Source organism: Elgaria multicarinata, chromosome 13, assembly GCF_023053635.1.
Source record: "Elgaria multicarinata webbii isolate HBS135686 ecotype San Diego chromosome 13, rElgMul1.1.pri, whole genome shotgun sequence".
NCBI classification, from domain to species: Eukaryota; Metazoa; Chordata; class Lepidosauria; order Squamata; family Anguidae; genus Elgaria; species Elgaria multicarinata.
The window spans coordinates 10,003,064-10,027,079 of NC_086183.1; the positions used below are offsets into that span (position 1 = coordinate 10,003,064).

General features: G+C 42.8%; 1 protein-coding gene across 2 annotated transcripts in view; it reads left to right on the forward strand.

Moving 5' to 3' along the window:
- The window catches only part of MACO1 (macoilin 1), a 77,471-nt gene extending 59,849 nt beyond the window's left edge, over window positions 1-17,622 (forward strand). For both annotated transcript variants that reach the window (XM_063139937.1, XM_063139938.1), the window contains 5 exons: window positions 5,180-5,338; window positions 8,041-8,223; window positions 8,698-8,818; window positions 13,113-13,287; window positions 15,403-17,622. In XM_063139937.1, coding sequence (XP_062996007.1) covers window positions 5,180-5,338; window positions 8,041-8,223; window positions 8,698-8,818; window positions 13,113-13,287; window positions 15,403-15,605 — 841 coding nt within the window. In that variant the 3' untranslated portion in view covers window positions 15,606-17,622. The remainder of the gene's footprint in view (window positions 1-5,179; window positions 5,339-8,040; window positions 8,224-8,697; window positions 8,819-13,112; window positions 13,288-15,402) is intronic.
- The last annotated feature ends 6,394 nt before the right edge of the window (window positions 17,623-24,016 follow it).

Below are 24,016 nucleotides of genomic sequence, written 5' to 3' on the forward strand. Positions count from 1 at the left end.
GAAGTTTCCGGACTGCTTTCAAAGGCAGCCCCACGTATAACACATTGCAGTAATCCAAACGTGAGGTTAGCAGAGCATGGATAACTGTAGCTAGGCTATCTCTGTCCAGATAAGGGCGTAGTTGGTATATCAACCTAAGCTGATAAAAGGTGCTCTTTGCCACTGAGTTCACCTGTGCCTCAAGTGACAGTTCTGGATCCAAGAGCACCCCCAATTTTTAAAGATTTTTTTAAAAATCTTTGTTATGTGGGCAGTTTTTAACTTCTTTGGGGGCGGGGGAAGCATCTGAGGACCAAGCTATACGTTATGCACAAATCCTTAATGCTTTCCCAGCCCAAAGAGGCTGTTCCCCAACTTGTTTCCATAGGTATGTAGGGAAAAAGAAGGAAGCTTATTGGTCATGGAAAAAAGGGAAGGGCATAGCGGCTTGTCTTATTCATTATGGGTGGCTCTTTGCATCAATGTGAACTGCAGTAGGAAGCTGGTGTAGCACATAGCAGCTCTGAGTTAGACAGTGTCTGCTTCAAATATTGCCTCAGTTGCAAACTGATTGAGTGATCTTAAATGAGTCATTCGTCTTGGCATCTCCACTCCCCAAATCCTACATTATGGGCTTTCCCTTATAAGACTATTCTAAGGAATGTTAAAATCCTGTATGCGAATAGCCACAGTCCTTCCAGTGTATGATACAGCTCCAAACTCATCGTCTGGGGGAGCGTTCAGTAGATGTATTCACTGTGCAAGAGTGGCCGATTGAAGTTGCTTTGCCAAAAATCATTATGAAAATAGTACACCATCTTTGCAATTGCACTGGTAGCTGAACTCTAAACATTCATGTGATGATAAATCTCCTCGTGTTCATTGCCACTTGAATATGATCCTGTTTGAAAGTATTACATAGTTAACATGAAGAATAAAACTACCTATGTCAAAAATTATTGCTTCACTGTAAAATAAGCGCAGATATTTCAAAGGCCATCTGCATCTGAGTATCACATGCTATAAGAAGCAGCAAGATCTGACTGCTATTGGAAACAATGTAGGCTATATGGCACTTTTTAACCACTAGTACTTCACAATGACTGGGTTCACACAACACAATAAGCCGCAGCACCCATGGGCATCATCCTTAATATTGAACCCCACCCTTGCATAACCCATGGCCTGTTTAACCCTCACATAACCCCGCTGGCTGGGTTTGCATGACATGACAACCCTGCCTTAGTTGATCACTTGAACCATTAAGTTACTTTGGCTTGAGCTTTTAATAAAATTCCTTGAATGCATATTCCACATTAACCTCTTGCCATCTCTAATCAGTATGCTCTTCTGTCTCATGCCAGTAAACTTGGGTCAATTTTTTTTTTTTTAGTGTTTCTATTTCAAAGGATTAACAGTGTCACGGAGACAAATGGTGGTGGTTGTAATTCTGTGCAATGAATGTCATTGCTGGGTTCCATCAGCTTTTATTTCCTTTACTGAGTAGTGACACTTTCAGTCTGTGGAATGAATGCAAATTCTCTCTGTGTGTGTGTGTGTGTGTGTGTGTGTGTGTCTGAAGCAGGTAGTGGGCAAGACATCTGCTTCAGACCCTGGGTGGTTGCTGCCAATCAGAATAGACAATGCCAATCCAGGTGGACTAATAGACAGGTCTTGTATAAGGCAGGAATGGAATGTTTGTATTCCATTTGAAGGATGGTACCACAGGGGCTCTAGAGGCTGACTATTCACACATGGGATGTAGCACTATTACCAGCCACTGCCACCCATGAGATTGAAGTGTTTTGAATGTTGCTGGTAGTGATGTTGAAGCAGCCACACTGCAGTAGCTCCCACACTGCTGAGTCCAGGTGGATCAGATTTGGGTCCATCTAGTCTAGTGTTCTGTTTCCAACAGTGGCCAACCAGATGCTTCTAGGAAACCTACAAAGCAATAGCTTTCTCCCAGCAGCTAGTATTGAGGTATACTGTATCTGAACATGGAGGTTTCATTCAGCTGGCATTGTGGACAGTCATTGATATATCTTTCATTAATTTCTGTAAGACTTTTAAAAAGCCATCTAAGCTAGTGGACTATGTTGTGGGATGGCAGGGGAGGGGGTAGTGATGCTCATGAAGGCATTTTGGCAGACAGATTGTGAAAAAAGGAAACACTGTTGGGTGGATAATGAGGAATATTCTTAAATGCATCACAGGACCAACTAGTGCCTCCTGCCCTATTTTTATTTTTGTTGTGTGCATGTGTATGTGTATGTGAGTGAGACTGGGCCTGTAGTAAGCTTCTGACAGGGAGTTTGAGCCTCTAAGCTATCCAAGTTGGATGTTAGGCTAGATCAGGTATAGGCAACCTTCTTCAGCTGCAAGCCCATTTTGAAAAAGTGTCCTGAGCACCATGGGGGTAAAATTACCATGGGGGTAAAATGTTGAGAGCACCCGCTCTCTGGTTCCTCACTTCCCTTGCCTCCCCCCACTTCTGGATTCTCACCAGTGGCTGTGCTGACTGTAGATTATGGGGGCTGTAGTCCCAACATATTTGAATGGCATTGTTTGGGGGAGACTGTAATACAGCCTACACAAGGTCATATCCTGAATGATGTCTTAAATGATCCATATACACCAATACCAGTGGTGTTATTGCCAGATATGGTGTTCAGCCAGCCTGCTATAACTGCATAATGTAAACATGCCCATTTTCTGGAAGATACATGTGCCTTCATGTGAGTGCTATTCAGTTTGCCTGAATGTGCTGTCCAAGGCTGGTGGGCAAGAGAAAGAGCAATACTGACATAGAAATCAAACTTCGTTTAGTAGTACAGCATGATCGCTATGTATTTGGTTAATACACTGTTATCTTAATTTACAAGAGTCCAAATGACTTTAATTGCCTAGCCTTATTCATATTTAGAGACTATATTATGTGTCAAAATGTTTCAGCAAAGGGGTAGGTGATTCTGCACAAAACGACGTCTTATTTCTAAATATGACATACGGCAGATGGTCTCTGGTCAGGAAAGATTAAAATTAAACCTTCTAAACTGCTGTGTGTTTATCTCTTGCACTGTATGTCTCTGAGCCTGTGTGTGTGTTTGTGTATGTGTGTGTGTGCCTGCATGAGAGAGAGAGAAATAAACTTGGGTCTAAATGTTCTCTTTTTACTAAATAAAACACATGAGTCTCTGTTGGAAAAAGGACTGTGGTGCAGTTGCAACACGAGTTTAAGAAGCAACACGAGTGCACTGAAGTACCCCATTCTAGCAAGGGTGCTTTGCACGTACAGGAAGAGACTTCTGTCTGTGGATCACTCTTCTGTATGTGCTGCTGTGTAAACGTGCATTCAGCACATGGGGAATGCAGTTGCAATAGTCTCTGCACAGTGTGTGTGCCACCAAAGAAGAGGGCTCGCGCCAGCAGCAGTAATTGAAAGTGGGGGAATTGATCCCCTTCCAGAACAGTTCAGTGATCATTGTGTGCATGACCTGCTTCTACACACACAATTCCCTGTATTGGGACATGACGTCTGTATAGGGCAGCAGAGTAATTGATACAGTGGTGCATACTGGTGCAAATGCCCGCCAGGAGAGTGGCAGCTGGTGAGGGCTTTGGGGCAGCAGAAGCAAACTCCATTTTATTCCTGTGGTCATGATGGTGTCATGATTTAAGTGAGCTTAAAATGCAAAACTGCACATGCTCAGATTATCATTGTTGTTGTTGTTGTTATTTGATCAGGGTGGGAAAACATTTTAACATAAGAAATGTAGAAGCAGTTGTAAAACTTGGAATGGCTAAGGGTGGGGTGGGGGGTGCAGGGAGAAAGAGAAATGTTAGTTCTATGCTTCAAGTAATGCACAAGGCTGTTTAAAGGTGTGGGGAGGGGACAAAAGGCTGTTAAGTCCAGTGTCTAAAATTACCTAGTTGCACCATTGAATTCATGTAATATAGTATAAATATTTGCTCTACTTTTATTCTGTTCTCTGACATGGAGTTCCCAGTGGTCTCCCATCTTCTGCTTAGCTTCAGGAACTCTGCTATATCATCCCTAAACCTTTCAATGGGCCACCTTGTGTATGCTTTGTATGTCTGTTTTGGAAGAAAACGAAGATAATGATTTAAAAATAAATAAATGATGTTGTATTCAGACTATTTGTAGGGCTAAGAAGAAACTGGCATTTAAAGCGAGACTTTAAGTGCTGTAGTATGAGCTAACAAACCTCTTTGGCAGGAAAGGTAAAACATTAATTTACTTGAACATCTAAAGCCATTGTATGTGTTTTGCCCTCTTGCTTTCATATTTAGTTTCTGGTTTTGAAGATAAAGATAGTCACATAGCATTTGAGCTGAAACTTACCAAAATCTTCTACTTCTACGGTATATTTGTTAGGCAAGCTATGAAATTGAAAGTACAATGAATGCTCGGTTGTTTAGAACTGGAAGGTAAAGCTTTGCGATCTTGAACTTTGCTCTGCTGGGTTCCCATTATTTCAGCAAATCTCAAGAAAAAAAGTGCTGGTGTCTGTCAGCACTGGCCAAATACCTGCCTAGAAACCAGTTTGCAGACAGATCTGGCAGGTTCTTATTACCCTAAAAGAAAGCCAAACCACATGTGCCCATGGCAAACCTATGTTTCTAAATGTGAGTTTGTAAAGTGAGGTGGGGTGGAATGCATGACTTTGAAGTATAAAAGAGGCATATGGGGCCTGAGGGGCTGAATTATGACCCTCTCCCCAGTCTGGTGTTTCCCCCTCCCTTCCATTCCCTGAGTAATTCTCCTTCTCCCCCCCCCCCCGCCAAGTTTCAGTACTAGATGTGGAGAAATGTCACTGAGAGTAGACTGCAAAGGAGGGTGGTCGGTCGAATGGCAGGTGTGTGAGGCCGGCTCATCACCCTGCCCATACATCCTATTTGGGACTTCAAATTGCATCTCCCCTCCCAACCACTTTACATGCATTTGGCTGACCGTGGGTGCCACTGAAAGTTTGAGGTAACAGGCTGGGAGGAGATGGTGAGGTAAGGAGAAAAGCTGAAAAGGTATTCTTGGTGACTGGTGGTGAGTTGGTTTGAGGTGGGGAATGGGGATTTTTTAAAGCCCAATGTCAGAACTTTGAAATGCAATAGATAGATGAAGCTTCCTCTGTTCTATTTAAAAAATTAATAAATAAGTAACTCCTGTTCTTTATCCTAGGTTGGAACAGGATATTAAGAAGTTAAAGGCTGACCTCCAGGCAAGCAGGCAGATCGAACAAGAGCTGAGAAGCCAGATTGGTTCTCTGACCAGCACAGAACGGGGGATTCGGTCTGAAATCGGACAGCTCCGACAAGAAAATGAGCTGCTTCAGAATAAGTAAGTTTACACACACACACACACACACACACACACACACACATACACACACTCACTCCATAATTTGTTGGGCTCTTCTCTGTTTTTTTAAAATACTTATCATTTCTGTTCATTTTTTAAAAACTAGGCTTTTTAAATCTCAGGCCTCAATTTCACGAAAGTTAATCTCCTTTGAGCTCCATTTCTGTGACAGAGATGTAAGCTTTGAAAGTGCCTGACTTTGGTTGGATCATGGCCTGAGTGTTCTGCCCATTGCAGAAGAGTGCTGTATAGGTGGGAAGGCAGTATACAAGTTTTAAAAATAACACCTCGGTCTCTGTGTACACTTGTCAGGAACAATAAAGTAAATACCATAGAGTTCTTTGAAAGCCAGGAGTGCTGCATAAATTAATAATAACTAATTCCCATGAATCCGTATAAAAGCATATGGCATTTATTCTGTTCCACAGAAGCATTTCATTTAAAACAGGTAAAAGGTCAGACTTGTTAACTGAAACGTTTTTCAAAATTTAGTTCCAGTATAGCACTGATTTCCTTCCATTCCAGCAAAGAGTGATGCAAATATTCTTCTTCCCCAAGCCCCAAAAATCTCTCCTAAAATCCCTTGAATTCTATCCAAAACTGGTAATTCATGAGAACGTAAGTATCTTAAGAATAAAAAACTAAATCAAAACCAAGTATGTCTTTTTACATAATGACACTTTTGTTTTGTGAGTAAGGGCATGTCTAGACCTCCCGGCGTTCCAAGAAGGAGGGGGGAGGATCTCACAATTTTCTGATCACGAGATCCTCCCCTTCAGTCCACATGCGGCCGTGCGACATCCCGGGCATTGCGCCTGTCGTGGCGGCCATTTCCCCCCCAAAAGAAGAGCTGGAGTGCACGAGCGCTCCAGCAAAAATAAAAAAGTTTTTTTAAAAAAAAAACACGCTCCCCTCCCACAGTCTCGGGACAATCCAAGGACTGCAGGAAAAGTTGGGGTTAAAGCCGTCCCGGTTATCCCGGGGAAATGCAGGGATCTTCCCTCCCTGCCCCCGGGATTCCCCGTGCGTCATGTGGACATGCAGGGATGATCCCGGGGTGATCCCCGGGATAAGGCATGGTGTAGACATGCCCAGTTGTGTCTCTTTGATGGTCTCTATTCTTTAAGTCATCATAACCCTTTAAGAAATTTAGAGGCCTCATCCCTAAGAGATACATGGGGTTAGTTGGCCTGGCAAATACACCTAAACTTCATAGAGACAGCATGCCTTCCAGGAGTTTAAAAAGTGAGAGGCATGTCCGTCTGCCACCACCACCGCCAACACCATGATTTCTGAAACTTTCTGCCTATTGGCCTTTGGTGCTGCTTTCCTTGCAAGGCAATGGGTTGGTCGTGTTTCCTGCTGAACATTGAGCTGAATGCAAGTACCACATCCATGTCAAAGTCAATGGACAGAGGTTCCAAATAACGTGCTTGGCCTCATCCAGGTATCTAGAAATCCCATCAAGGCATTTGGAAGAAGATGATCAAGCCTCCTTTTCATGTATATTGAACCTATTATTAACTAGTGTAAAGGCCATGTCACCCTGGCGCTAGTAGTCAAATTCAAATTGTTATTTATTACGGTCGCAGACCAGCAAAATCAACACCAAAACATGCAAAGGATAGATAAAAAGTGACATAAAAACAAAATACAGCTTAGTGAGTTACTTCTCTCAGAAGGATTGCAGCGTTATTTCCTGCTCCTTTCCTGCTTTTTTGCCCCTCAGAGGGGCTTATGAATTACGTAAATGTGGCTCATGCATAGTGAATCCCCCCTCCCAAAATTTGCATGCGGCACAGCCCCTCCCCCTCCCTCCTGCACTCCGTTTGGCTACTTCCATCTCCTCTCCCCTCCCCGCTGGTGGCGATAGCCTAATTGTGCAGACCTGGGCCGAGGCCCGCCTTTATGTCACACTGATTGGCCAAACAGGGCTATCTGTCATCCTGCTGATGGTAGGGCTGCCCTGCCTGTTTGGTGGAGAGGAAGTTAATTGCTATTAAAGCTTGAGCTTTGAACTTTTTTGAAGTGTCAAAATTTTCTGCACATCTACACTGCTGAAGCTTCAGTTTAAAACAAAAATGAGCAAAATCGGTCTCTAATAATAAAACTCTTACTTTGTTATATAAATATGCCTGTCCAGTTAACTATGCTTCTTGCATTAAGACCAGTATACATGGATCTAGGAGGACATCAGTATTGTAAAAGTCTCATATTTATTCTATATGTTCAGATATGTGGAAATGTCTGAAAGCAAAAATGTCCCATTATTCAGCACAACTCTCAGAGCGGGCATACCTGAAGTACCAACCACAGAGAAGTCTTGCATGCCAGGAGCTGCACCCCAGAAAATCCCAACCTCTGTCATCATAGTCTTGCATGCTCTGGCCCCTTTGCTCAGAAGAGAGTCTCTGTAGCAGCCTTCCCCAACCCGGTGTGCTTCAGATGTGTTGGACTACCACTTCCAATATCCCCAGCCACCATGGCCATTGGCCAATTCCTGCCCAACATGCTATTTTCCTACAGCCAGGATTCCCCGCCCCCCTCATAGGGGAGAATCTCTTTGGGGGTGCTGTTCCATGAGTTTTCTATTGCACAGGCCTCTTAAGGTTGTCTAATGCTGGTTTCCCCCACACAATTTGCATGGAGGAAAGTTTAACATCTTCCCCACTCTCTTTCAGACTGCATAATGCTGTACAAATGAAACAAAAAGATAAGCAGACCATTGGCCAATTAGAGAAGAAACTAAAAGCGGAGCAAGAGGCCCGGACCTTTGTAGAAAAGCAGTTGATGGAAGAAAAAAAAAGGAAGAAGCTGGAAGAAGCAACTGCTGCCCGGGCTGTTGCATTTGCTGCTGCTACCAGGTACTGGGCTTCTTTTCCTCTTCATTTCTTGCCCAGAGCCAGTTTAAAAGTGTTTGTTTTTGTTTCCAGATCCAACTGGAAAAAAATGGTTGTTAATTTATTAACAGTTGCCAAATTTCAATAGGTACATATTGAAAAAGAAACAAACACTTCCTCTCCTTTGTCCAATTCGTATTTTTAGGATTTGGGACGTACCTGTGATGATGAAACTAACTTATTATACGTGAGCTCAGGAGAATCATGATTCTCAATGTGTAGAAAAGTGGGTGATTGTTTTGGAATGACGTATTTTCTGAAGATGCTCATCTTTATTCACTGTTAATGATGTTGGTGTCCATTGATTTGTATGATACAGGAAGAGCAAATGTAATTTGTTGTTTCTTTCCACTTTTCAGTCTCCTAAACACTTTTATGAAATTAACAATGGTTCATACTGAAAGTTGCCCTTCTCACTCTTCCCATTTTCCTTGGCAGAGGAGAATGCACTGAAACTTTACGAAATCGCATCAGAGACCTGGAGACAGAATGCAAGAAATTAACAATTGACATAAAGCTGAAAGAAGACCAGATACGAGATCTAGAAATGAAAGTTCAGGTAATGAACGCAAAGACATTGTTTGTGTCCATCGCTTATTGATATTTGTAGATACAATCTGGGGCAGCCTCCTCGAACCTGGCACCCTCCAGATATTTTGCACGGCAACTCCCATAATTTCCAGCCAGCTTGACAATCTGCAGTCCCTGGATGGATTCCTCCGGCATCCCTGCTCTCTCTGTGTACCAGCTCAGCTAATCGTCCAATGTGTGCTGTTGAAACATGGGTTGAAAGGGTTTGGGTGTATTATGTCCTCATTCATTTCAATAGGGATGAATTCCGTTCCTATTAACTTAGTAAGTTTTAACATATTAAAATATATATTGAAGGGCAGGGAGATGAAACATCACAAGACAACTGGTTCATACATGTTGAGAAATAAATAGAGCATGGCTCAGGTTTGCTAACAAAAAATGTTATACAAATATTTCAAACAGCAGCTGGGGTCCACAGCAGCCCTATTACCTTGGGAGACTTAAGGCCATGTCATATGTTGAACCAATTTACATGTAATAGAAGCAAACTGTGGATTAATTTGCAATTTACTGGGGTCACATGGTCCCGCCATTCTGAATATAAACCTCCAAACGACCTGCTCAGAAGTAGCTCTATGAGTTCCGAACCTGGGTTATACTGGATGGGAGGCTGCAGCCATGGTTCCCTGGCGATCATCGTTGTATGATACATTTATTTTGAAAACATGTTTGCCATAAGCAACTAAAATGATCAAGGGGCTGAAGCTTCACCCCTATGAGGGAAGGTTACAACGGCTGGAATTGTTTAGCTTGGAAGAAAGGCAAGTGAAGCGAAGAGATGAAAGAGATGTACAGAATTATGCATGGTGTGGAGAATGTGTATAGGGAGACATTTTTCTCCCTCTCTCATAATACTAGGACCTGGAGTTATCCCATGAAGCTGACAGGTAGGAGATTCAGGACAAAGAAAAGGAAGGAGTTCTTTACACAGTGCATAGTCAAACTATTGAATTCGCTACCATAAGATGTAATGATGTCCAGCATTTTGGATGGCTTTAAAAAGGGATTAGACAAATTCCTGGAGAAGAAGGCTATCAATGATTACTAGTCCTGATAGGTATATGCTATCTCTAGTATCAGAGGCAGTATGCCCATGTACACCAGATGTTGGGGAACATGGATGGGTGGGTGTTGTTGAGCTCATGACCTGTTTGTGGGTTTCCATCCACTGCTGGTTGACCACTGTGTGAAGAAAATGCTGGACTAGATGGACCCTTGGTCTGATCCAGCATGGATCTTCTTACATTCTTATGAGATGGTCCTTTAAAATGACCAGGTCCTAAGCTGTTTAGCCATTTCAAAATTGAAGGCAGTTTGCCTGCTTCTTTGAGTGTGTGCTCATTCTATTTTCTCTTTGGTCAAATAGGGTTTGCAGGTTTTCGTCTTCTTTCAAAAACCGACAAAGCCTGTTTGTTTAGAGGGAACAATGGGATGAATGAAATGTATATTTTATATGAAGAGACCACATTCAGCTCCCTTAAAACGTTTGTCTCCAGCCTTTCATGTATACCTAAAAAGTACTGAAATTGTAGTTCTCGTTTAAGAGAAGTGCTGCTTATTCTTACTTTGATTATCTTGTGGTCTTTTCATTATTTTGGGTTTTAACTAAAGTTAATTTTGTTTTAATCTTGTAAGTTGCTTATGATGTGTGTGTTATACTATTAGGTACCTTGGGGTTCTGTGGAGCAGAACGAGACAGAATACAAGTATTTTGAATGAACTAATGCTAGTTTTGGAATACTGCTGGTAGAAGGGGGAAGATCAAAAACATCAAGGGCGAGGGAGCAGCATTTCCAGGGTAGAATTGTTGGACCAGCCATGTTAAGCACTTGGCATCCCTAACATGTCGTTCCACCCTTGAGTCTTAAAAGTATTTGTTTTACTTGTAAAATTTCTCTTGCTTGAAGTTTGTTTAAAGTTTGTTTAAGGTTGACACTCTCAAGAGAGTGTGTCATTTTAAAATAGACTTGTGTTTTTTAAAGTGCCTATAAAAATAGATCCAAATTACATCTGTTTCTGAACCTGTTCTCAGGTTTTTTTTTCACTTTGCATTTGAAACATTTCTGGTTTTTTAATGTTTTCCTTTTTCCCCTTGTGCTGCATAGAGGGCCCACGTAATCAAATTGGCTAGGGAAAAGTAGTCCAACTCTTAATTTAATATGCTGAGCACTGAGAAATGTACAAATGATTTTTTCCTTCATAATAGCAAGCTTTACATTTGTGTGTTGAAAAGAAAAATAGTTTGTGGATATGATAAATTAAGTAAAGTTATTTTTTATTGGAGTTTGCTAGTGCATCAAATTCTTGACGCTTAAAATAGTTGGGAGATATTTTTTTTAAAAGTACCCCACCCTTAAAATAAAGCCTGAACAGGTTACGTAGGTAAAATAACTTGTCAAAAACCCTTAAACAAACAAAGGAATTTAATTTCCAGAGAGAGGCATTTAGATAATCTCTCCTTCTGTTTGCTAGCAAATAGCTTCTTGGCCATTTCTCTGGAGCACCAAAACACAACTCTGAACATTCACTTTGCCCATAGTGACCCCACCTGTTTTCCCGTGCCAATTTTCTATTTCCCTGCTGTGGGGAAAGGGCCACATCTCGGTGTTAGAGGATGTATTTTTCACAGTGGACCCAGGTTGAGTCCCGGTTAATTTGAGTTCAGCATGCTGCTTGCTCTTGGGTAGCAGGGCTAAGAAAGGCTGACTCTGCCTCAAAGTCTGAAGACCCGATGCCAGTTGGACTAGACACTTCTGGGTGAGATGGACTAATTGGTCTAGCCTCAGTATAAGGCAGAAACACCCCTGGTGAAGAGGTCCAAGTAGGACTCCCACAATATTATTAGATCAGGAGCTGGGGAACCTCAGGCCCTGGGGCCAAAGCTGGCCCTCCTGGGCTCTGAATCTGGCCCTCAGGTTCTCCCGATGACCGCGCTCCCTTACCCTGTCCCCATCTACTTTTCCCCTAACCACTGATTGTTGGATGCTTTCCCAGTGTTTGTGTGTTTTCCCCCTTCTAAACAGTTAAAATGCCTCTCCTAAGACTTGACTCCTGGTATTAAGAACTTTAAGCTACAATATGCTAGTATTTTTTGTATTTTGGCCACACCCCTTTGGCCCCCACCTATTAGTGGAATGTGCCCCCCACCCTAGAGCTTCTCCAAAGTTGAATTCAGCCCCTGGGCTGGAAGAGGTTTGCCATACCTAGTTTAGATCATTGGTGGTGAATCTGGGGCAGAGGAAGCCTTTTTATCCAGATGTGTGTAACTCCTTTGGTGAGGAAACTGCACTGGCTGCCTATTGGCTACTAGGCCAGGTTTAAGGCTTTGGTACTAGTGTACAAAGCCCTAGACAACTTGGGACCAGGATACGTGAGAGAGCGCCTTCTCCCTTACCAACCTGCCTGGTCATTGAAGGGCATGCTCCTAGTGGTTACACATAGACCTTTGTCCTGATTGGAGTCCACCAGGAGAAGAGCCTTTAGAGTAGTGACCCCTTCTCTTTGGAACTCCATTCCGCAGGAGGTCAGGCAGGCGCCTCCTGAAAACAACTATTTTCCAGGAAGCATTCCTCAACTGACTAGCCGCTGTATTTATTAGTACTTTGTTTTAAATTGATCAATTTTAATACACTGTTTTAATCTTCTTTCTTTTTGCTGTTTTATTCCTATGTCCACTGCTCTGGAATCTATTTTAGATACAGAGCCTATATATTGTAAATATTGTAAATAAATAAATAAATACATGTATAGGCGTTGGCAGTTTGGATAACCTTTGATTCTTAAAGGGTAGATGGCCATGCCTTTGGGGAGTGCTTTCCCTGTCTCATGAGTTGAGATGCTATTTTTGGGCCCTTCCCAATAGGGGCTATACTGGCTAGCATTGTATTTTGGGATGGGTAGATTCATGTTAAACAGGACATGAGAATAATACATTGCAATCATTTTGAGCCCATGGGCAGGGCAGGCAAAGAAAATTGTGTAATTACACCCAAACATTTCAATTTCCAAGTCGCAGCTTCTGCAGATCTAAGTTACCTTTATATTCAGATTATGATGTCCAAGCATGTAATTTTTAAACATCCTATTTTCGAGGATGTAAAAGCATATCAACAAATTGTTTTAAACCCAGGATTCTGCAGATTTGCCCACAAATTTCGTCCCCCACCCTCAACCCCAGAGAGACGTTTAATTTGTTCTTTCCCTTGTGTCTTATTATAAAGACCCTATTTGTAACAGCCCTGCTTTCATTACTCTCAAAGGAACTGCGGAAATACAAAGAGAATGAAAAGGATACAGAGGTGTTAATGTCAGCACTTTCAGCCATGCAGGATAAGACACAGCACTTAGAGAACAGCTTGAGTGCAGAGACGAGAATCAAGTTGGACCTGTTCTCTGCATTAGGAGATGCAAAAAGACAGCTTGAGATAGCCCAAGGTAAGTTGAATTCTTCTAATATGTACCAGTAGGCTGAGCAGTAGAAAATGAGGCAGTGCCCTCTGGCGTCCAGTAAGATATTGTGGGTAGGATCCAAAGAGTTGCATGTGCAAGCGGAAATCTTCCATGCACACATTGACCCAATTCGCTCATAATGACAACCCAAGTGCTCTTGGAGCCGTGTGGAAGCCACGAGTTAAAATAAACCATGAGTTAAAACTCTAGGTTGTTTCTTTCTCAATAAGTGGAGACATCCAGAGTGCTGGGTTCGGGTGTTATTTTGTAAATCAGGAACGAAGCAGCAAACAATCGCAAGGCAGTGTGCTCACTCACTGCCATGCAGCCCCATCAACTCAGGGGTTAAAAATCCCAGGAGTTGTCATTCTGTGTGAACTGGGCCAGTGGGTATCAGGGGTGGGGGGTGCTTGCCAATTCTTGCATTTTAGCTACATTTTCTTGTACTACATCCAAGCCTGCTTCAGAGGGTGCCCCAATCTTGAAGGCCAGCTTTTCTAGGAGCATAAGAGTCTTATTGAGAAGGATTGATCATGAATTTGGTAGTTATGCACATGGCCTTTTGAGTTTTGGCCCCTGAATGCCACAACTACCTTTAATATTGCCCCTGCCCAAAATATGTGGGAACACGCAAACCCTCCATAAATTTAAACAGTCCTAGAAACCACCACCACCACCTACAAAAAATTTCTCTAGTCTTAGAACTCTTCTGGTTTTCCTTAAAATTCTCCAGGTTTTTCCCATGGAGGAATCCCAGCTGTCCCACTGAATTTTGCTTTAAGCAAATCTCAATAACTGTTCAGGGCCAATGTAGCATTCAAACTTAGCCAGTAGTAGTTCAGTTGTTAAATAAGGTTAACAGCTACTTCAGCATCCAACAGTAATTCTGGTAGTGTCAGTGGAAATGTGTAGCGTGCAGGAGACTGGTTCAGGAATCTGAGAGTAATTGCTTTTGTCCTCCTGAACAGCAGTAAATAGGCCAGGCCATTGCAGCATCCTCCATACCAGGGAAAGCAACCACGTGTGGTCTTTGTCTTTCTCTTTGAGAATGGAAGCAAGCGGTGCTGGACAAAATAGGGTTAAATTGTATTGATCTCTGAGTGCATCTCCAAATGCGAACGTTGCAAAAATGTAATATGTTAGGAAATGAAGAGTCAGGCGCAGCTGGAATTCCTAATTTTGAATGCTCCATCCAGGAAAAGAAAATGCTGAGGGAAGAAGGAAGAGAAAATAATAAATGGAAATTTGCTTAAATAGTTTAATTTATACTTCCCACTCCTTGGCAATTGCTGTATTTTTGTAACCTTAGGGAAATAACCTTCTACTGCAAACATAAAATAAAATTATTCGGTAAGAAATTCTAATTAGAGCTACATCAAATTTTCCTCCTCGATTGTTGAGGGAAAGGGGGAGGAAGAATCCCCCTTAACTTGGAAATTCCTTGCACTGGACCTTCCTTTGTTGCTGTTAACCGTGATTGGCACCTTCACGGTCCTTCCTGTGCTACTGCTTTGGCATCGTTTTTGTTTGTCCAGACTTTCTAGTTCCCCAAGTCGCTGCAGCCTATCAGGGATCCTGTAGAGAACATGATGTCATGGTGCCACGTAATCAACCTGACTTGGGTTTCATGACCTCATCAAAACCCTCTGTTCAAAAGTGGTTGAGGCAAGTGGAACATCCCCGTTGTCCTGTCCATGTCTTGCTGCACTGTGGTGGTTTCATCACAACATGACAACAGCCCCCCCCCCCGCCCGGTGCGCGCGCACACACAGAAAAACATTGCTGAGAAGGACGAGCCTCTTTGGTGCTAAAAAGTGTGCAAAACCCGGCTCCTACTCATGTCCAATTGTGATTAGTTGTGGACTGTAAAATTCCACTTCAGCCAGCAGAGGGTGCACAAAGTTAATGAAAGACTTGTGCTTCTTGACAGATATACCTGTATTTAGGTGTTTGTTGTTTTACATGGGTTTGCAGTGCCCCTTCTCCTCATACCACTAGACTCCACTGTCATAATATCTTTGGCCATAGGTCTGGTCTGATGTGTGACCTTTCTTCCCTTCTTTTTCTTCTCCTTCTCCTCCTTTTTGTTTAATATTGCAGGGCAAATAATTCAAAAAGATCAGGAAATCAAGGACCTAAAACAGAAGATCGCAGAAGTAATGGCAGTAATGCCCAGCATAACGTACACTGCGGCTACCAGCACGCTGAGTCCTGTTTCCCCCCATTACTCTTCCAAATTTGTGGAGACCAGCCCTTCCGGACTTGATCCCAATGCCTCAGTTTATCAGCCCTTGAAGAAGTAAATGCCAACTTTCGATTTGTCACATGGAAGGCATCGCACAGAAAAATCTCTTGCAGTCAAGATGAAATTTGTATTGTGTGAGACTGTACTGATTTATTGTTTAAAAAAATAAAAATAAAAAGAGGGAAGTGGGGGGGAAAGAACCCCAACACTCAGATTTGGCTAGAACTGCCCATCAGTTTTTTCTTGTAAATTTTTAGAAAACCTCACAGAACTTTACAGTTTTTTTCTTGGCCAACACATAAAGGGGGGGGGGAAAAAACCCGTAACTTGGTTTTCACGTAGCAAATTCTGCCTCTCTTCTTTTAAAATATATCTATACTCTTGCAAGGTTTCCTCTTGAAAAGATAAACATTACATGGAGAGCTCTGCTTGATTCAAAACCCTTTCTTTCATTCTTATTATTATTTTAAACATAATGAAGCCAAAATGGCAAATTAAAAATTGCAAGGAATAATGATGGAAATCCTTTCTTTTTTTCTTTCGTTTCGGATGAAAGGGTTTGTAGTGAAGCAAAGCTTTGATAACATCAGCGTGTTGCCAGGGTAGCAGCCAGGGAGGGCACATGCAAGAAATCCATTGGCTTAACCCCTTCTAAGGACCAAACCTATTTAAGGGGGCATCATTTTTAACAGAAGGCATAAGTAATGCAGAACGCGTAGACGATACTGTAACCTTGGTGGTTGTGTGAGGTGTTTAGATTCCCATCCATGTGTTTAGTCACTTGAGAACTGGTAGCAGTCTTGTTCAGCAGTGCCTTGGGAAAAGAGATATTTCAAGAGGAAACTCACTCGATAGTTTTAAGAATTTTCTCCCCCTTTCTACCTCAGCCTTCTCCAGCCTGGTGCCCTTCCCGCGATGTGTTGGACTACAGTTCCCATCATCCCCAGCCAACATGCCGAATTACCTTTTAGTCCAACACACCTGGAGGCTGCCGGGTTAGAGAAGGCTGATATAACTCCGAGCTCATTTTACAGAGTCTGCTGCAGATCGTACATGGTAATTTGGATGCCTGTTGCTATCCATGGTTACATCTCTTTTCTGTTCGTTTGTTTTGGGTACAGAATCCAACACTGTTCACTTGATCAGGATATGCTGTAGAAGGCTCAGTAGTAACGGAGGGAGTTCTGGTGAAGGCGGAACTGTGCAATGTACTGTATACAAGAGGCTGTCAAGCTAGCTCATAAAAGCGGCAGTTTGAGTTTTTGTGCGTGTTTTCTTCTTTTTTTTAAAGTCAACCGCAGTTACGCTTTAGATCATCTCGTGTTTCACAATTTAATTTCAGTGGGGCTGACTAAATCTCAGCCGTTGTGCCAAGGAGTTTTTTTTAAAAAATAAAAGAGTTTTAAAAAAGAAACTCGTAAAATTGCACAAAGATTTAAGTTTCAATGTATATTGTGCATTGGTAGGAAAGTGTGTTGCACTGGCGACTTTCGAAGTGTTTAAGGTTTGGGTGTGGGTGGGAGGGGGCAGCGGGGCAGGGAGACAAAATTGTATTAGTAACTAGCAAAATTATAAAATCAAACCATTATGATTTTGTAAACATGCAGTGGACTCTGGAAGGACAAGGGTTCTTCTTTAAAACAACAACAACAACATTTTTTAAAGTTTCATATGAATTGGCAGGTATGCCTTGTTTAAAAAAAAATTAAGTAGGACAATAAAAATAGGAGTATTAAAGATCCATCATTTTTAATCAGAGATTATTTTGAGATAAAATCTTCTAGCTTTAGCCAGGTGTGCATGTTGCTGTCATTTTGCATTTTTGAATCATCTTGTGTAATTGTCACCATGAAAGTGTTACTCAGAAATGTCATAAGGTTTTCATCTTTGTGCAAAACATGGACTATTCTCACTGACTTTTGTTTTGTGTTGAGGTTCCCCCATTTTTTTATTTTTATTTTTATTTTTTTTTGCTGCCTTTTGGGCACAACTTTCATTGAAATTCTCAGTCTTGGCTGCATTCTTTTTTTTTTTCTGTGGGGTTTACAAAAAATAAACATTTTCTTGCAGATAAAGTAGTTTTCTGTTTTTGTTTTAAGTGGCCCAGTTTATTGTGGCTTGTAGACATACTTGGCTTTAAAAAAATAACTAGGACTTTCACCTGGTTACAGGAATTTTGTTCAATTTGTCATCCATTGATAAAAATCTCTGTATATTTGCATAGGAGGAAAAGCACTTCTAAAGAAAAGTACACACTCCTGGTTTTAGATGGTCGAGGCATCAACTTAGGCTTGGAGGCATTACTCCTGTATAACAGAGAAAATCTCTTAAGATTGCTCTTGCCTTTTGCTTTTTTAATATTTAAAGCAGCTAAAATTGTTTTAAAATCTACTAGCCAATAAATAAGGGCAAGTTTTTAGTTGACTTAAATGTTTTATCTCATTAATTGACCTAAATATCAGTTAAATTGAAGTCAATTAATCTAATATCAGTAGAATTGGCTAGTTAGGTTTTCATTTGTCCATCTTTTGAGGAAGAAATAATTTACACAGGATACCTTTATTGGTAACAGTTGAGAAGAAGAGCAAATATTTCTTGGATCTTTTGTGAGCCGCTTTTTATCCATTGACTTGCCATACAGAGCATTGTGGGTTTGTTTTGTTTTTTTTAAGTTGGAAGGATGGGGTATAAATCCTTTTGAGCTGAATCTTCCAAATAAGTCCACAAAAGCTATTGGACCCCAGAGATTTTCACTAGCCCTCCTAATTTACACTATGTTGATGTTGGTAGCCAAGAAAAATGCATTTTATAAAACTTCGCTAGAGGCAATTCATGCTCACTGCAGATGATTGAGCTAGTGGATATTTACCATCTTGGACTGAGCGATTTAGAAGAGTGAAATGGTGTTCCGTAAAATGAAGAGCAGCAACCTTCATGAAATGTCATTGGCTAGGTCAGGAGAGCATTGATAAAGGGCAAAATAATAATAATAATAATAACAACAACAACAATAATTCATTTGTGGGTTATATCCACCCTTCTGGGATAGGAAGGAACCCTCCGCAAGGGAAAGGGCTCCACTCAGGAAGTTCCTTCCATCCAATTTCTGGGTTTCTCCCCCTCACACGCTACAGCTCAACCCATTCAGCAGGGGTCTCCTCACCCTCTGTGTAGCATTTTCAGGAGAGAGGAGGGTCTGCTGTGGGGAGGAGAGGGTGGGGAAGCCCACTTTCACCAGCACAGTTTATCAGTATAAATCTGGATCCAATCCCATGTGTGCATGGGCTCCCTGTTCTTGTCTATGTGGAAATTCTCTGCAGGTGCAGGAGGAAACACTCTATGGTCATGCGCATGGAGTGTTCAACATAGAGAAAACAAGTAAGAGTCCCTGCACCACTGGAGCTGCTGAATTGCAACCAATGAGCACAATCGACTGGGGTGATCCTGCACAAGCCTGGTTGAAATTAATAGAAACTGTGCAAGAGCTTGCGAGCCATCTTGGGTTATGGGTATGTGCTCCTGAATAAAAAATGGTAACACCAGAATAGGCATTGAACTGGTGATGAAACTTGCCCTAGAGACAGTGGAAAGCTGAACACGAGCCAAAGCTGTAGACTGTTTCCTGTGCTCTTTGTGAGAAGGAAGTCCTGGCAAGCAGTTCCTTGCCAAGGGGAATGGCTGGGTGGACGATCTCCTTGTTTCATGTCATGTGGCTGATTGTCTCAAAATTTGGTACCAATTGATCCAGCAAAATTCTTCCTCTAGTTACCCAGACAAACACATCTCATCTTGATTAGTTCTAACCAAGATTTGGAGATTAGCATTAACCTTGTTCAAGATCCGAAATGTGCAGTGAGACCATGTTTTAGGTTTCCAAACTTAGACCTTTGCCTGAAGGATATCGGTATGAAGACACCAGTGTGACCTGCTTGTCGCCTCGCAAACTGGGGAGGAAGGGAAATTGCTCTGACCGTGGTGGTTAAGGCAATGGGCCGGTTCGTACAACCCGACAGACCACGATCAGCTGCTTTGCATGTTAGGTTGCTTAGCATGTTATCTGAACCTGGGGCACTGGGTTGTTTAAGCACTAAATAGCCCAGCGGTTAACCCAACAACAAACCATTGTTAACCCAATGGTTAACAGTGGTTAGCCTCTAAACAACCCAGCACTCCGGGTTTGGATAACATACTAAGCAGCCTTTGAAGGAGCTGATCCTAATTGCTGAGTAAAAGCAAATGTCTTTAACCCATGGGCTGTTGTGTCATACAAACCAGGTCAATTTCCTTAACCCATGGTTTCATATCCTGGCTTATGGTCTAGTCATGCCAATGATTTAGGTTTTGATGTAATTTGCTAAAGGAAAACAAACCATGGTTAAAGAGTATACCTGCATAGAGTTCCTATGTGCCCGAAGTTTGCTTTTTTAATCCAAAGCAAATTTAGTGAGACTTCAGGCTGCCACATGATGGCCATCTTACCCTACATTTTTTGTTTGAACACAACACCAAATTGGCTCTGGATATCTGTGTATTTGAACCAATTTTGTGAAGAGCTGAAAGCAACCTCCATGGCTGCATTCTTTCTTAAAATGACATCGGACCTAACATTACTTTTATTAAAGGCCTTATTTTCCTTGTAAATCATGCAAAGAGAGTGGAAACGTTCTGCTTGAAGTATTGTTGAACTGTAAATCAAAGCACAATGCAATCTGTGTACTCTGCCATCCTTCTTGGGATGATTAGAAGGCAGATTACATTGTTGCAATTAAAATTATGAAAGGTGAAAATGTGTTTGTTTGAAGTGTGTCATCTGTTTCTTTAATGCAAGGTAAGTAATTAATGGAATGCAATCTTTTTAGATAGTGGGAACCTGCACTTGGCCGCCCTTTAATCTGCCGATATTTTAACTGCTTGAAGTGAAAACGAAAATTCCCTCAATTGGCTCATCATAGTTTTATTTTCAGCGTTGCCAAATTGCAAGGGAAAACCAGGGGGGCGATGGGGGGGGGAGTTTGGATTACGACAAATTTGGCTTATAATAGACTTCTAACAAAGCAGCCTCGAGTATGATGTTCACCCAAAATGATTGATTTGCTCGGAACTGAATCTCTGAAGAGAATGCCCCTATCAGTTTTGCTTATCACATTCATTATGCATCCTCGGATTTATCTCAATTAAGCCTTTTTTTTCCCCCCAGTGACATCTGAAGGATTAGCACTCTATTCATAGATCTGACTTTAAAAAATGTGCCTCTCCCTTCCAATCCTTTTCTGAAGTCCTTACATAATGATTCTAGCAAAAGACTGACAAATGAACTTGTTGCGAGGCATGGCCATGGTCTTTGGCTCTTTTCCAGTTTGGTTTTAGACATCGGAGCGCTCAAATTGGGAGCAAAACTCTGCACCAGGCACCGGTTCCTTGCATCATCAGGCCGACTGCCTGGAGAAGGGAGTAGCAGAAAGGCCATATAAGCTTGGGGTACCAGCATGATGGCCCAGAATCTTCCTGGTGGGGGTGGAATCAGGTGACATCAGGGAGCCAATCCCATGCCACTGCCTGCTAGAAGGCACTTAGAGCTTTTCCATCCTTAGTCTGGGCAACTCAGCAAGGAGGAAGCTCACTTTGCTATTCTACTGTGGTGCGAGGCTACTGGTATTCTGACTGGTTGTCAACCCCCGAGATACATGCCGGCCCTTGCCCCCAAATTCTGTAAAAGTATTTTGTATGCGTTATTAAAAAATGTGAACATTTTATATGTAAGAGTTTCCCTCCACAGTGACACACACACAAAAATCCACCAAAAGTGTATCATCAAACAATCAGAAAATCAGGAAGGTCTCCAGTACAGTACAGCAGCTTGGAGGCCAAGTGGCTGACAAAATAATATACTCTCTGCAGTGGTGCAGCAAGGACTGGAGGAGCTTCCTTATTTTTGAAAATGAGCCTGTTTGAATGACACACTAAGAATTTTGAGCATTATGGCTTGGTGTGGCATGTAAAACATGACTTAGCAAGTTGTGTGAACCGTTCCTAACCATAGTGGCTACATAACCATGGATTCAACATGCTCACTAACCATTTGCTACAAAAGGATTAGCGGCCTACTCATCACGGCACAGGCAGCTGGGCAGGCATGTACATTGTTACACGTGTGTGCTTATTTTCTTATTTTCGCTTATCTGTTTCGACAACGGTTTGGTGAATGTGTGTTTAGCATCAGGGCAGCAGAAGCAAAGCCCATTTTATTCCTGTAGTCATGATAATGCTACAGTTTAGATTAGTTTAATATGGAACCTGCACTTGCTCAGAATATTTCTCCTTTTTTAATCAGGGTTGGTAAATGGGGTAGTTTTCCTCTTAAGAAATCTAGAAGCAGCTGTAAAGCATGGAATGGCAGTGGAGCAGGAAGAAAAGCAATGTTTGTGTGCTTCACAGCTGAAGTAATTTAACATGGGCATCTAAAACGGAGATGTCTGTAAGGCCATGAAATCCGGGGTCTAAAATTACCTCGCTGCGCCACTGATTTTTGCAACAGAAGGCCATAGGTGAGGGGACAAAACAAATTTCTTCTGAAAGGCAGTTCTGGAGCCTTGATGCTACTGTGGGCAAGCCGCGCTCTTGCAATATCTGAAATGGTGAAGGGGTCCATGAACAGGGGCGGCAAAGAACTGAAAAGTGCCAGTAGGTTTCTGGCGAGAAGATGACACTAGGTATCCTGGACAAGGGATGTATGACAATTTCATTCCTATCCGCAAATCATACAGATGTCCTGTTTGGAACCCCAAGCGCGAGTGGGAATGCAATTCTTGGAAAACCCTAACTTGCAGTTGTGTTCGAAAGTGTGCTCACCTGAAAATGTGCATTGCTGGCTGGAGGGGGAAAAGATCCTCGTGTTTGGGCAGTGGAGGCTTGTGGCTCCGATGTCAGTGGGACGCTGAATCCGTTCCCGGGTTTCAGTCAGAACTCTAAAGGAGCTCTCCAAGGTGTGAAGCACCTTAGATTGCTCCTTTACAGCCCTGTTCAAATGACACGCTAAGCCATGGTCAGGCTGCTAACCCTTTTGCAGCAAATGGTTAGTGAGTGTGCTTAAACGGTGGCTATGAAGCCACCATGGTTAGGAATGGTTCACACAACACACTAAGCCATAACGTTTAGCTCAAAATGCTTAGCCACTAGGGCTGTGCTCCGCTCCGGATTGCGACTCTGGAGCAGAGCGACCCGCCTATGCCAAAGGCGGATCTAAATCGGGTCGGGGAGCTGCGGATCGAGGCAAAGCGGTTCGCTTCCATCCGGAGCTCCGAATGCAGGTTGGGGAGGGGGGCTCACCTGGCGCTGCCGCCACAGTCCATGTGGCGATGGTGGCGGAGCCAGGTAAAGGGGCAGGGGGGGGGGGACTTACTTGTGTCCGTCACGGTCCGTCGCAGGCTTCAACTGAGGCCCAGGCCTCAGTTGAAGCCTGCGCCAGACTGCGCCGGAGGCAGGTAAGTGGGGGGAGGGGGGCTTACCAGGTTCTGCTGCTGCCGCCACAGTTTGTGCAGCTATGGCGGCAGAGCCAGGTAAAGGGGAGGGGGCTTATTCGGCTCCCATTTTGCCCCCCTTCCCCACTTACCTGCCTCTGCTGTCCTCCACGGAGGCAAGTAAGTAGGGAAGGGGGGGCAAAATCTCAATCCACCCGTCTGGATCTCTCTCCGCGGAGTGGAGTGGGAGAGGGTCGGATCAATCTGAAGCAGATCGGCCCGATTTGAAACATCCGGATCGGGCTACGAAGTGGTTCGGGGGGGTCCGTGTACAGCCCTATTAGCCACCATGGCTTAACGTGTCATCTGAACAGGGTCTTTGCATTGTGACTGAAGCTGGGAGTGGATTCACCACCCCACTGACATAAGAGCTACCAGCCTCCACTGCATTTGGGAACCCAAATAAGGTGAAATGAATTTCGAGGCCAAATTCGGCAAAACTTGACAAGTTCGAACCTCGCCTGTTCACTCATCTTTAGCATGGGCCCAAGACATTGAAGACTTGGGCCCTGAAACTGACAGGTAGCCAACTGATGTCTTTGCAGTGCAGGGAAAATATTAATCCAACCAGAAAAGTTTTATCTGGTGCCTTGAAAAGTGTTTAAAGATAAAACTCGTCCAGTCCCCATTAAAGGAGCACCTTGAACAAAACAAAAGAGGGTGGTTTGAAAAAGCCCGATCGCAATCTGTGACACAGTATTGTCAAGTTAGAACAGAAATATTTCATCTCACTCAGCTGGGACAGCTGCCCATAAGGTATTACAGCAAAGGTTTTGAAACTCTTTTAGCCTGAGGGCTGAATTCAATTCATTCCAGTGGTGGGCAGGGCCAAAAGCAAACATGCAGGGGGAAAGGATTGGGTCCAAAATACAAGAACACCAGTATATTTCAGCTGAAAACCCTTCCTGCTACTAACTAATAGGGCTGTGCTCACACACTTCCGGATTGGGTC